Source organism: Plodia interpunctella, chromosome 28, assembly GCF_027563975.2.
Source record: "Plodia interpunctella isolate USDA-ARS_2022_Savannah chromosome 28, ilPloInte3.2, whole genome shotgun sequence".
In the NCBI taxonomy this organism is placed as follows: domain Eukaryota; kingdom Metazoa; phylum Arthropoda; class Insecta; order Lepidoptera; family Pyralidae; genus Plodia; species Plodia interpunctella.
In genome coordinates, this window is record NC_071321.1 from 2,073,366 (window position 1) to 2,087,862 (window position 14,497).

The 14,497-nt window shown below is 36.2% G+C and overlaps 1 protein-coding gene across 1 annotated transcript in view; it reads left to right on the top strand.

Moving 5' to 3' along the window:
• Positions 1-13,074, top strand: part of ifc (infertile crescent) — a 28,029-nt gene extending 14,955 nt beyond the window's left edge. The window contains exons 3-9 of the mRNA XM_053766139.2: positions 3,418-3,557; positions 4,219-4,333; positions 5,599-5,697; positions 6,634-6,699; positions 7,300-7,445; positions 8,250-8,395; positions 9,782-13,074. Of these exons, the coding sequence (XP_053622114.1) occupies positions 3,418-3,557; positions 4,219-4,333; positions 5,599-5,697; positions 6,634-6,699; positions 7,300-7,445; positions 8,250-8,390 (707 nt within the window). The 3' untranslated portion in view covers positions 8,391-8,395; positions 9,782-13,074. The remainder of the gene's footprint in view (positions 1-3,417; positions 3,558-4,218; positions 4,334-5,598; positions 5,698-6,633; positions 6,700-7,299; positions 7,446-8,249; positions 8,396-9,781) is intronic.
• Positions 13,075-14,497: the final 1,423 nt, after the last annotated feature.

Genomic DNA, 14,497 nt, shown 5'->3' on the forward strand with positions numbered 1-14,497 from the left:
TATTATTTTTATTTTTTTGTTTACTTAGGCATTTATGATATTACAAGAAGTTGCCCGGGGCTTTGTTCCCGTGGGAATTTTAAAATAAAATGATAAGTGGTTCGGAGGAGACGTCCGCCGCAGCTGGTGGTGCCCGCCGCTAGGACTAATCCGCTGGCCAAAATGGCTTTTACGCGAGGTTTTAAAACCATTAATATGGTCCATGGGCGAGTCGATATATTCTCGTGCGCCTTGAGTGAATTCACAAGAGTCCCTTTATTTGTCATTTGTTATGTGTTGTAATTAATAGTATATAAGTCTGCACTATCACATTAGGTGTATACCTGTAATGGTAGTTGTATGAATGAATAAATAAATAAATAAAATATAGCCTATAGAATCTTTAATAAATAATGTACCTTTCTAATGGTGAAAGAATTTTTGAAATCGGTCCGGTAGTTTCGGAGATTACCCGCCTCAAACATACAAACTCACAAACGCTTACCTCTTTATAATAATAGTATAGATTAGGTACTTTTTATCCCGAAATTTCCAAGGGAGCAAAGGCCCGGTGTGCAGCTAGTATAAAACATTGCAATAAAACAAAATTCAGTTTTAATCTTTACGATTGAGTGGATCGTATGGTGTTGTGGCGATCGCTAGATGGTTTATCGATAGTAAAATGACGGCAAGTAATTAAGTTTAAGTTAGCAAAAGTAGACTTTGGTACAAAGGTCGTCTGCATAGGTACCTCTCTCTCATCTATTTCTGTGGCCATAAAGCAGCGCTTGCTTTGTTGTGTTCCGGTTTGAAGGGTGACAGAGGCGGTGTGATAACAGGGTACTGTGGCAAAATATCCTAGGACATAAAGTAGGCAACACGCGTGTTACACCATTGGTGATGCAGGCGTTGATAGGCTGCGGTGACCACTTAACATCAGGTGGGCCGCATGCCTGGTAGTTTAAAAAAAGCTAAGAACTACCTTCGTCCTTTTTTTTCTCTCATCTTCGCACGTTCCCTGTTAATATGGGACTGTGACTCCGCGAAGCCCGGAGTAAAGAAAAAAAAACTCGAAAAAGAAACCCAAATGTATTCGGTTGTAATCTTACCGCCGGCCGCATGCCTGACGTGAAACATCCATAAGAATGTTACTATTTGCCTAGGCAATGTGTCCCTTGAAGACTCGGCTGTGATTTCACAACTGGCCGTCTGCCTGATCAATCCTCCTTGGAATTAATATTGAGTAGGTGTTTTTAGCCGACCATGAAAAGCGGTTTCACTGTTTTTGCCTAATCGATATTCGGTCAAATTAAGAAATAACTAAATGTAAACGCTTTCATAATATTTTTTTTATTATCCGTGTACTTATACTAATATTGTTACACGCAAGTCCTGTCTGCCTTTCTGTCTGTCATGCTTTCAGATATGACATATACTTTAGCTAACTTAAACTGTCAACCAATGAACTGCAGGTTTCCTCACGATGTTTTCCTTCACCGGGGAAGCATCAAGACTCTTTCGCATCCTTATCATTACATTATTATTAGACATAGTCCTCTGCCGCATTTGTCTGTCTCATAAACTACTGAACGGATTTTCATGCGGTATTCATATTTTGATTCCTAAGGAATCAGGTGTATAATTTACTATGTGTTTGCCTGAGCGAAGTCGGGACGGGTCGCTAGTTTATAATATTAGTTTGGATATGGATCCACGGATGGAGAAGCGGTGGTGGTGTAATGGTTAAGACTGTGGCTGGAAAGGTCCCAGGTTCGAATCCTACTCGTGCCACATGAGTTTGTATACCAATCTGACTCTTGTATAGTAGCTTTCATCGACCACCACTTGCTTGATTAGGAGAGAGGAAACCTGCACACTGGTTGATTATTGTTAACTTGTGTATGAAATGGAGAAGGCAAACCACTCTATTACTAATGCCAAGAAAGTTGTTGTGTGTGTTTCATTCCACGTAATGACCACGACCCTCAGCCATGAGGAATACGACTATGAAGAAGATAATGCGCAGATAGCGTATTATTATGGCTAACGATAAGGTATTGCAGCCGGTGAGTGAAGACTGATCGCTGGCACCTAGTGCTATTGATAACAGTAATAGTGAGTGTGACTAATTCTGTTGACATGATAACAAATATTGGCAGTAAACACCGGCAGAAAATAAAATTCCAGTCCATACAGTTTTTATGGAAAAGATCGCTGGGCAACCCGAAGGTGCGATGATCCGACGAACTGACACGGTCTTCGATAAGGAATGGCAACAACTGGCGTGGAATAGAAGTGGTTGGAAACGAAGAGGGGAGGCTTTTGCCCAACAGTGGGACCTGAGAGATACATAAAAACAGTTTTTATTTCAAACTTTTTTGTTTGTTTTATGGCATCCGCGGAAGCCCAGCGCCGACATATGCTGAGCGGAGACCATTTTATTTCAAGCATTACATTTGTTTTTATTTGTACTGTGCTGTATGTTCTACTAGCTGCACCCCGGGGCTTCGCTCCCGTGGGAATTTCGGGATAAAAAGTACCCTATGTGTTATTCCAGGTTATATTCTACCCGTGTACCAAATTTCATAACAATCGGTCATGTAGATTTTGCGTGAAAGACTTAACAAACAAAGAGTAACATACACACATACATCCTCACAAACTTTCGCATTTATAATAATAGTAAGATTATGTTACGTTTTTCTTTCATTCTATCTTACTAACAATAAGTCCATTATTTATCAGGATGAGATGAGATCATGAGAGAAATAATATTACCAGAGGTCCAGAGGCTTTGGTACAAATGTTATCTGTTTCTGTCGCCACACAGAGCGCTTGCTTAAATGCGAAAGTCTGTCTGTTCCGCTTTCACGGCTAAACCGTTGGGCTGATTTTGACGAAATTTGATATACATGTAGTTGAAGAACCCCGTTCAAACATAGACTACTTTTTTTTAAAAAAAAGTAATCCCCAAATTACTGGGGGCTTCCCCAAATTTCCAAATTTCCCCAAATTACATTTACGGGGGGTGAAAATTAATGTGAAAATCAAATCTGTTCCGCTTTTGCAGAGATATTCACACACACACAGATGAAGAATTTGCAAACTCATGTTATTGAAAGAAATTCTTTCTTTAAAAATCAAAATAAAATAATTTATCAAGAAATATGTCCTTCACAGGTACTGTTTCACGTCATTTTCTAAATTGAATAATCTATACTATTATTAGAAAGAGGTAAGCGTTTGTGAGTTTGTATATTCGAGGCGGGTAATCTCCCAAGCTACCAAAAACCGATTTGAAAAATTCTTTCACCATTAGAAAGGTACATTATCTAAGATTGCTGTAGGCTATATTTTATCACAAAATTCCCACGGGAGCGAAGCACCGGGCAACATCTAGTATTTATCTCTTCAACTATGTCGCCTTTCCTCTTCCAGCGATCCACGAGATAGCTCACAATCTAGCGTTCGGACACGCTCGGCCGCTACACAACAGACTGTTTGGGTTCTTCGCTAACCTCCCCATAGGGCTGCCCGTCTCCATCAGCTTCAAGAAGTATCACTTGGAACATCACAGGGTATGTTTATTACATAGGTACCTACCTGCTTTTGCCCGTGGCTTCGCCCGCGTAAAATTTCCCACGCGAACAGTTCTATTTCTGGGGTGAAAGTCCTTCTTCATACTTCAAACTGCATGTGTGCAAAATTTCATTGGAAGAAGATTGGTCGAGTAGAATGAAGAGGTAACAAACTTACTTTCGCATTTATAATATTAGTTAGGATTAAGTTTATTATTTATGTACTACCTATCACAAAAAAGTCAAGGGACAAGTGCGAGTCAGACTCGCGTACTGAAAGGTTCCGTGAAATTCGAGTAATATTTCTTTTGTATGTACATATTTACGGTTTAAGGATTATTTTCTTGTAATTGTAAACCATCTTCACAAATTACATGATTCTAAGTCAACTGGACGTAACGCATAGGTTTTGATTTCCTTTTGAAATCGCAAAATGCTACAAAAGCGGTCATATTTTGTTGTTGACTTATTAGTCGACGACGTCGACTAATAATCAAAAAGAAAGCATCAACATTGCGTAGTTAGTATAAATCCTTTTATTTACCGCATTGAAAAACCAATCGAAGTATGCCGAATCCGGCGAAATGCTCGGCGAACTTTTCCCCGATAAAGTGGAGCCGGCATTGTAATATTATCTTTTCAATGTGTATTCCCCCAACAGTACCAAGGCGACGAGGTCATTGACACCGATCTCCCGACGCTGATAGAGGCTAAGCTCTTCAACACAACTGGTGGGAAACTTCTCTGGTTATTCCTGCAGCCATTCTTTTATACAGGTTAGTTCAATTAGTCATAGTCTCACCTTTTAGACTGCCCATATTGCCCAGACTATTGCACGCTGGAAGACTAGAATGCCCTGGTCTTGGCCTACTGCTGATCAAAATTACTAAAGTCCAATTAGTCGAATCGACACGAAGGAGTAGTGTGTGGTTTTCCCTAGACTTTACATGTAGTTTTTCAAAAGGACGTGAAAAGGTTATACACAACCGGTAACGCACGTGTGATTCAGATTGCATTCAGAACAAATATCTGGCGTGGCCCTGGCTGAAGGCGAAACTCGAGAAATGCTTGGCTTGATGTCGTCAAGGATTATATGGGTGACAATGGTCTGATTTTGGCAATCAGGATTGGATGTTATAGTAATATATCCCATTCAACTAATTTATCTTTATGAAATGAATTTCGAAAATAAGGATTTCTTTTTTGCTATTCCAATACGGAATCATAAAAATCTCAAAATTCTCTAATGTTGGTTATTTGAATGTCTATTTATTTACAGCCAAACGGTAAGGTTTACAATGAAAATGTGTTATATAAAATCAGGGCTCGTGACCACTATTTTATTCACCGAAATTACATTACCCAAAGTTATTCATAATTGCTCCACTCCGAGCGGAATTCTTTTAGGTTTAACCTGGTTTAATCAAACGAGCGCAAGACAAGTCGACGCTGTGTTTTTCTCATATCCTGTGGTCTGTGGTCGTTGGTGGACGGAAACGAACATAATTATTTTGGTATCAACTGATAATTTATACAAAATAGAAATGAAATTGCACTTGTATTGGTACCCGAAAAATTTGGGTTCTCTCCTATGAAATGTTAGAAGAGAAGCGCGAACTGATTTAAAAATTAACCTGGTATCCGAGCTCTGTATAAAACTGCGTATAAAGTGATTGTAACTTACGCCTCGAAAGTGTTAATGTCTTTCCTGCAATTTTATCTCATATAATTAATCGAAATATAAATTACTTTTTTGATGTTATTTTAATGCTAATTTGAGACCTTCTCTGTACACATATTCAGCAAATAAACCACGTTATTTCATTCCCGGCTTCGCAGGTGTCACGAGGTCTATAAACCTTCGCCCATAAACTGTCTAAATAACTGTGAAAACTGCATCAAACTCCATTGCGTAGTTAGCTAGAAACAGTGAGACGCGGAGGGGGACTTTATTTTAAGTAGTGATGGTATGGAACCCTTCTTGCGCAAGTCCGTTTCGCACTTGGCCGGTTTTATTTTAATTTATATTTTGTTATTACAGTGCGTCCACTAATGGTTCGTCCGAAGCCCCCCACTCCATTGGAGCTGATCAATTTGGTAATACAGCTGTTCTTCGATGCTGTGGTTGTCAAGTTGTATGGTGAGTTTTATCATAAAATCACACATTTTCGACTCGTCCAAACTCTCCATTGAAGCGGTTGTGGTGTAATGGTTAAGACGTGTGGCGTGCCCACCTGTGGACCGAAAGGTCCCAGGTTCAATCCTACTCATGCCACATGAGTTTGTATACCAAACTGACTCATGTATAATAGTTTTCATCGACCACCAATTGCTTCCGGTAAAGTAAAACATTGTGAGGAAACCTGCACACTGATTTATTATTAACTTGTGTGTGAAATGGAGAAGGCAGCGGCAAACCACTTCATTAATAGTGCCAAGAATATTGTTGCGTGTGTTTCATTCCACGTAATGACCACGACCCTCAGCTATGAGGAATGCGACTAAGAAGAAACGTTCCATACTAAAAGACACTAAGAAGGGACGTCACAATTAGGTAACAGGTATTGATGTGGTACTTTAATTTAATATATAGGTATGTATAAGACTAATATTTGTTAATTGACGTCCTTGGAGAAAAGGCTGCGGTGAAGTTTGTTGCGCCGCTTCTTCTTCACCTGCGCTTTGGAAGCCGGCAGTAAACTTAGTTTAAGTAATTTTTTTGACGTCAAGTGATGTATATCATCCTAAATTGAATAAAGAATTTTGAATTTGAATTTTGAATTTGAACTGTTGGAATCTGCTGCAAAAAGTAATCAAGTACATTCATTAGAGTAATTTGTTATCATTTTATTTACGAACTAGATGTTGCCTATGGCTTCGCTCTCGTGGAAATTTTAAGATAAAATTAGCCGATAGCAATCTTGGATAATGTACCTTTCTAATGGTGAAAACATTTTTGAAATCACAAACTCACAAACGCATGTAATAATAGTATAGATTTGTGATGGTGGCGCTAGTGTGCACGTGTGTGTAGCTCTTAAGTAAGAAAATATATTGAAAGTATTTAATATTTCAGGTTGGAAGGTGCTTGCGTATCTTGTTCTTGGCTCTTTGATGGCGATGGGCGTGCATCCAGTTGCAGGTGAGTTTCAATTTTCTTGGCGAAATCAAAACGTTTAATTCGTATATTTTACATTCACGGGCGTTTTTTCATGTCGAACTTATCTATTTATGTAATACTAGCATTTGCCCGCGGTTTCGTCCGCGTTAATTTTCCATGATGAAAGGTATGTCCTTCTCCATACTTCAAACTACATGTATGCAAAATTTCAAGAAGATTGGTTGACTAGATAAAGCGTGAAGTGTTACAGCGCCATCTACCGACTACGCGGCACATCATCACACCCACGGCGATATGTCAGAGTGACATATAGAAGAGCTGTCATCTGTCATCTTCATTCGTTCCACTCATTCATACGTTTATATCTTTCATTCGATCCAAATTCAATTTTTGAACCACCTATGTAACAACTCTGAAAACGAATTATATACGAATTTTACAAGATAATCGTCAATTATTTTAATTTCAAATTCATATGAGTCATAAACATGAAGAGTTGACAAACAAAATTACTTTCGCATTTATAATAATAGATAGGTTAAAACTAGTAGGTAGTTAGTTAGGATTGTAGTAGAAAAAATAAACTTTAGATACAAGTTCTAGATGACTTTATCCTTCCAGGCCACTTCATATCGGAGCACTACATGTTCCGTAAAGGTTTCGAAACGTATTCTTACTACGGACCCCTAAACTGGATCACCTTCAACGTGGGCTACCACAACGAGCACCACGACTTCCCCGCGGTTCCTGGGAGAAGATTGCCCGAGGTCAGTGCGTAGGTGTACAGGATTTTGGCGTGTGGTCCCGCCCTACAATAGGACCACTACAAATTCCTTCCGTGGATATCGTACGCGGCGTTTAAGGGACACGTGCCTTAAACTGAGAGGCGACAACGGCATCCCCTAACATCGGTCGTAACAGCGTAGCTTAATCTTCAAAATCTAATGGTTGATTTTCTACGTTAACTCTGGGCTTCGGGACGTCACAGCTCCGAATGTAACGTACACGCGACGATGTGGAGAGCGTTGTATACAATGTGCTGTTTTATACATTGGCAACTCAACAATACTATATTATTTACTAACTGCATCCCGGGGCTTCGCTCCCGTGGGAATTTCGGGATAAAAAGTACCCTATGTGTTATTCAAAGTTGTATTCTACCCGTGTACCAAATTTCATAACAATCCGCCCAGTAGATTTTGCGTGAAATAGTAACAAACATACATAAACGCAAACTTTCCCATTTATAACATTAGTAGGATATTAAGTGGCGCCAGTGCGTTATATATATATATATATATATATATTTATGTACTAGCTGATGCCCGCGACTTCGTTCGCGTGGCCGAACAATTTTTGGTAAAGAGTCAAAATTATTAGAGAAATTTAATTATACAGACAAACAGTACTTCCGAAGATTAGCGTGTACAAACAGACATACAGACAGATTTTTTTTTCAAATTATTACTTTGTTACTATGTACTCTATTGCCTAATTTTGTTTTTATGTAAATTTGTTCAATGTACAGATTTTTTTTCTACTGTTTTATTATATGTATGTATGTATGTCAGGTCCGGAGAATAGCCAAGGAGTTTTACGACGATCTCCCGCAGCACCACAGCTGGTCGGCCGTCCTCTACGACTTCGTGATGGATCCCGATATCGGCCCTTACGCCAGGATCAAGAGGAAACACCACGGACTGGACAGCTAGATTTGGTAACACCACAGCTAATAAACAAACATTATTTTATATTAGTTGGCATCAAGTAAAATTTAATATTCTTTTCCATGTGTCATAAACAAAAAAAATATATTGGGCACATGTTAAGTCTACTAGTTAGTAGCTTTGGTAAATATAATTTAATTTAGTAAATATAATTTGATTTTGATTTTTGACAAATGTTGGAGTCAAAAAGCGTTTTAATTATACTTTAATGAGAACAAAAAGATGCTAAATGTTTTCCGTTTAACGTAGTCTGTCAACTAAACGGGAAATGATGGCCAGCAAAATCTTCATAGTAGAATGTCTAGATCCATCTACATTGTCTAGCAGTTTTTTTTACCTTCAATTAATATCTAGTATCTAATGAATAATTATATTACTTAAAGCACTACATTCCTTTACCTATACCCTATTCATCTTGGACTGAGACAAAAGGTAAACAAACCTTGAACATAAAAACATTGTCTCGTAATTCCTTTGTTAATTTTGTTCTTACTTTCTATGTTAATGTTAAATTTTTTATTGTTGTTGTTTTATGGAGTCAGTCGCTTACTTAAATGTTTGGGTTGTTAAATTTCTCGTTTCTTTTTTGTTTACTTCTTGTCTCAGTCCAAGATGAATAAGGTATAGGTATATAATAATTTGGAAAGAGGATTTTTTAGTTTTTGCTTTTGCAAGAAATTGGTAAAAATGTGATATACTCAATACTTTATTTGCATAAATGTGGTTACATCAGTTGTTATTACATTACATGGTCCATCACACAAGCCTGTGCCGGCCATGCAAAAACATATTTACACAAAATAGGAATGATTGTTTACATGCAATAATAAATTACGTTGTTATTTATCATAAAAATGTCAAATTTCAACAAATGTCAATTATTTTTTGGGTCGATCAAAACTGAGTAAAAACAGAATGGTGGCGTGAGATCGACTGAATAATGTATGATGTTGATGACATCATGTCGATTGTGTAATAGCTAACACTGGTGTCAGATTTCATTCAAGTCGCCTAAAGGCATCTGACATGAATTTTGCGATTACTGACTAAATTTAGTCTATATTTGTTTATTAAACTACTAGCTGCGCCCCGGGGCTTCGCTCACGTGGGAATTTCGGAATAAAATGTATCCTATGTGTTATTCCAGGTTATTTTCTACCCGTGTACCAAATTTTATAACAATCGGTCCAGTAGGTAATGCATGAAGAATAACAAACATACTTTCGCATTTACAATATTAGTCGGGATTGGGATATTATTCCAAGTAAAAATATAAACAAATGTCGAACTTCATGCTAAAAGCTTTCTCTCCTAGCTAACCGTTAGGACAAACAGAACACTGTGTGACAATATTTAACATTAATATTTCATTTCAGGTCTTGGATTTGGTGTTTTTTAATCTGACGAACACCGAACAGACGAAAAAGAATTTAGTCTTTTATTTTAGTAAAACAAAAATACATATTTAGCTAGTTTTGTTTTGGAATTGAAAAAAAATGTATTTTGTGTAATATATAAATGAATATTAACATTTTTCTGAAAATGTTACACATTTTTTAATATATAATAGTTGCTGTAATCTAAACAAAGGTATATTTTGAAGTAAGTTAACTTTTTTAATTATTATTTCTGCTAGATACAATCTAAAGTATTTTATCCAAGAAATTTTGTTTGCAATTTGTTTTCTTGTTAAAAAACGCGAGAGAATTTTTAAAACGAAATCAAGTTTTAAATTCGCCTTCTTCTTTGCGTGTTTCTCCAACGATTTTAGATATTTTAAATTTAATCTACCTTCAATGAATATTTAGTTTAGTAACTCAATGAAATGTTTATATAATAAAATTATGTATTGTGTACATAAACAGCTATGTGCTATATTTTTATATGCCTATTATATATGTGTATTCTTCTGTATTATTGGTATAACTTTAAACTACATAGTACACTTCACCGCACCGCTCCTCCTCGGCAAGATTACGTTCATTGAAAATTGAGCTTTAAAGCGTCCGTTGTAGACATAATTTACATTGACAACACAAGAGGAGACTGGCAGAAGTCCGCCATAGGACTAGTAATACTCCAGAGAGGATGAACACGCGTTGACACGAAGCGGTGCCAACATAAGATCTTACTACACAAATTGGCCGCAGCGCTTTTTGTTAACACATCGCGAACAACTACCCTGATTTTGATTATTTGTTTTTTTTTATATTGATTTTTTTCCCAAATTTTTTCTCTGATGTGACTTTATTTGGGGTACCATATGTATACCTAACGACTATGTCGGAGGTAGTATTACACCCTATAGTGTATATGTATGTATACATATATACAAATTATTAAACAATATTTTCATAACCACATGTATCGCACTTATACATTAGCGTAATATACAACAGTATTATGTGCTTTATATATATAAGGACGCATTTATACTATACATTTATATTTACTTATTTTAGATCATTGATGCAAGTTTTGTCTAGAAATGCAGTCGAGTCAAATCAGATTTTTCTACATCTATAAAGTGTAGAAAAGGTGGACGCTGTCTCCTGTTGGATTGACACTAGGTGTTTATCGACCAACCTTGACCATAGAATGGTCAAGGTTGGTGTATGAAACACACAAAGGGGTTTGGTGTTGCAATGGTAAAAAATACTTTTATATGGAAATTATGGTTTCTATTTCCAGAATAAAAAAGATTTCTTAACAAACAATGTGAGCGAGTTATACAGGGTTACTGGTATCAAACGCATAACCTCCTAAAGATAACTTGGGTACATCAAAATGAGCAACTTTATTCTACGACTTATTTTCTTTTTTTTTTTCATATAAAAAAAATACAATCTAATTTGCGAATCTACACATATTAACTCTATTAATAGCCAAGCAACACGAGACAGTACAGTAGCGTTATGTAGCGGAATCGAACATAGAGTTAACGTTTTATAGAAACGATATTAAAACTAAAAAAAGGGGGAAAAAATGTATTCATTACGTCAAGACAAGATGTTAGTCTCTATGTGCCTTATGCGCCTTTGGAAGGTTATGCGTTGGATACCAGCAACCCTGTATATATGAGTGAATTTTGATGTCGATAAGTGATGTATATCATCCTAAGTTGAATTTGAGCTAAAAATTGTAGATCATGTAAAAATAAAATTGATCAATATAAGTGAGATTAAATTAAATATCGTGTTTGATTATAAAAATATCTTTACGCTTTTTTTCTCCAGTGTATTATTTTATTATAGATATCTGATCTATGTCACACATTTGTCTATTTCTAGGTTAAATATACCTTTTTATCTACCTATATTGTTAAGTTTTATAATAAATAATGTACTATATGTATATTCAATATAATTTTATAAAACATTTCAACATTTAGTTCTGTATATTATTTTTGAAGCTGTGGTGGTGCAGTGGTTGAGACCTGTGATCGAGAGGTCCCAGGTTCGAATCCTACTTGTGCCACATGAGATTTTTTACAAATCTGGCTTGTGTATAATAATCTACTATGCGATTCTACACATCTTAACTCTATGTAATATCCAAGCAACACGAGACAGGACAGGGTGGTTCGCAGAGCGTTTCGACCGCTGCGGCTGCGCGGTTATTACAATTCGTCAATTTTCTTGAGGAAGGAATCATTTACAAAATCAATCATTCATAAAATTGACATTACTGTAGTACAGAGTAACTAATGTAAAGTCATATAGTAAAACTCATTCTTGTCTTTGTCAATTTGAAAAATTGTAATGACAGCGCGACCGCAGCGGTCGAAACGGTCGTCTCTGCGAATCACCTATAATAGCGTTATGTAGCGGAATCGAACATAGAGTTAACGTTTATAGAAACGACATGAAAAAAAATATTTTTTTTGTATTTATTACTTTTAGACAGAAGTCGTAGAGCAAAAGATTTAAGTCTCTATGTACCTTATGCGCCTTTGGAAGGTTATGCGTTAGATACCAGTAACCATGTATATATATATATATTTTTACGACCTCGGTGGCGCAGTAGTAAAGTGCTTGCCTCTGAACCGAGAGATCCCGGGTTCGATCCCCGGTCGGGTCATGATGGAAAATGATCTCTTTCTGATTGGTCCGGGTCTTGGATGTTTATCTATATATGTATTTGTTATAAAATATAGTATCGTTGAGTTAGTATCACATAACACAAGAACTTACTTTGGGGCTAGCTCAATCTGTGTGATTTGTCCTAATATATTTATTATATTGTTTTTTATTTTTGTCTTTTTCTGGTTTAGAAAATAATTTTAACAGAAAACATAAATCATATCAAAGAGTTCCTTTTACATTAACTTCTGGTCACAATACGCTGGTAAAAATAGTACTTCGTTTTTGCTTTGCATTACTTTAAACATATTGTTATCTTAGTAGCTCGATGTTACATAACCATAAGGGTGATATTATTTTTTACTATATGCATTTTCATTTAGAAATAAATGTACATATTGTTTTTTATAATTAGCTAGCGTACAGCTAAAACCGCAGCGGCTTTGCTCGCCCGTGGTCTTTGGTCGTAGATGGATGAAGGCCTTAACTATGCCTTTTTACGAACTTGGCAAGGTTTACTACAGGTTAAATGTTACAGATGTTTCTAAAATGTATTGTGAATTGTTGGAATAAAATCTATTTCAATATTTTTGCCTTTTAATAAACCTACAAAGGTACATCACACCTATTGTCCTATTATCCTACTAATATTAATGCGTAAGTTTGTGTAAGGATGTATGTGTGTATGTATGCAAAAAATCTGCTGGACGGATTATGATTGTTTGGTGCACAGCTTCCATCCATGGATTTAGTAAGTACTTCGTAGTACCTACTAATCCATGCTTCCATCACAATACTCCAGTTTGACAGTTCAGAAAGCGCTCTCTGCTCACTAGCGCCATCGGGTGAATTTCGTGAGAATTTTTAACTCCGCCGCGGACCGTCTTTAGTGGTTATTAAATTTTACCATAGACAGTAATCAATTAATCACCTAAAATGCACTGCTACAATTTTATCAATGTTTAATTTAAAAAATCTATTCGAAAAAAATCAGAAACGAATGAAACTACACGCCGCGTTCAAACGTTAGTGAAATTCACCCCATCATCGCGTTATATCAAAAACAAAAAATACCACGCCCGACTCACCTTCACACCGCTCTGTCACACTAGTATAATACGTAACAATGTGTATTGTTTTTATTGTCTTTAAAATGATAAATAAATAAAAAAATGCGACTATACAAATATTTATTGCAGATACAAAATAGTGTATACAATAAAATGGACGGCCATACATTTACATCTATTCAGTACATAGGTAATTATTTAGCGCACACACAATATTTAGATTATACAAAAAATTTACAAGGGTTTTGTAGACAACTGCATTCAATTTTAGACTTTGTCACGTTGGAATTAAAGATGTGCATACATATTAAAAGCACATGCTATTTTAATGGATTTTGGAGATTCCTAGGGAGGCACTCATGAATAAGGCACAAGATTATTCATTGATACTACACACATATTAATGCAAAAGTTTTTTTATTGGTGCTATCTAAGGCGGAACCACACGCCACATGATGTATGCGTTATTAGAATAATTCATCAGGTAATGGGTGAATTTCACGAGCGTTTTGAACGCCGCCGTGGGCTGTCATTAGTGTTTATTAAATTGTACCATACACAGTAATCAATTTAATTGTTCTATTCTTTTCTAAGTACTGGTACAATGTTAATTTTATATGTGAAATAAAAAAAAATGATTTAAAAAAAAATGTTGGTTACTAATGAAATCACGCCGCACACACGCCGCGTTCAAATGCTCGTGAAATTCACCCTAATCTTCATAGTAAATAGGATAAGAACCAAAAGATAAGAATTTTCGATTTACGCTTACTGTACTTAATTCCTAGAAATGCATAGGTAAGTATAAAAACTAATTATATTCTATCATTTCACACTCATGATGTATACAACTTCTTACTAATACTTATAAATGCTTGTGTGCGGACGGACAGATTTGTTACGCTTAAAATTTCCCCTATTTTATCTGTGACGCACATTA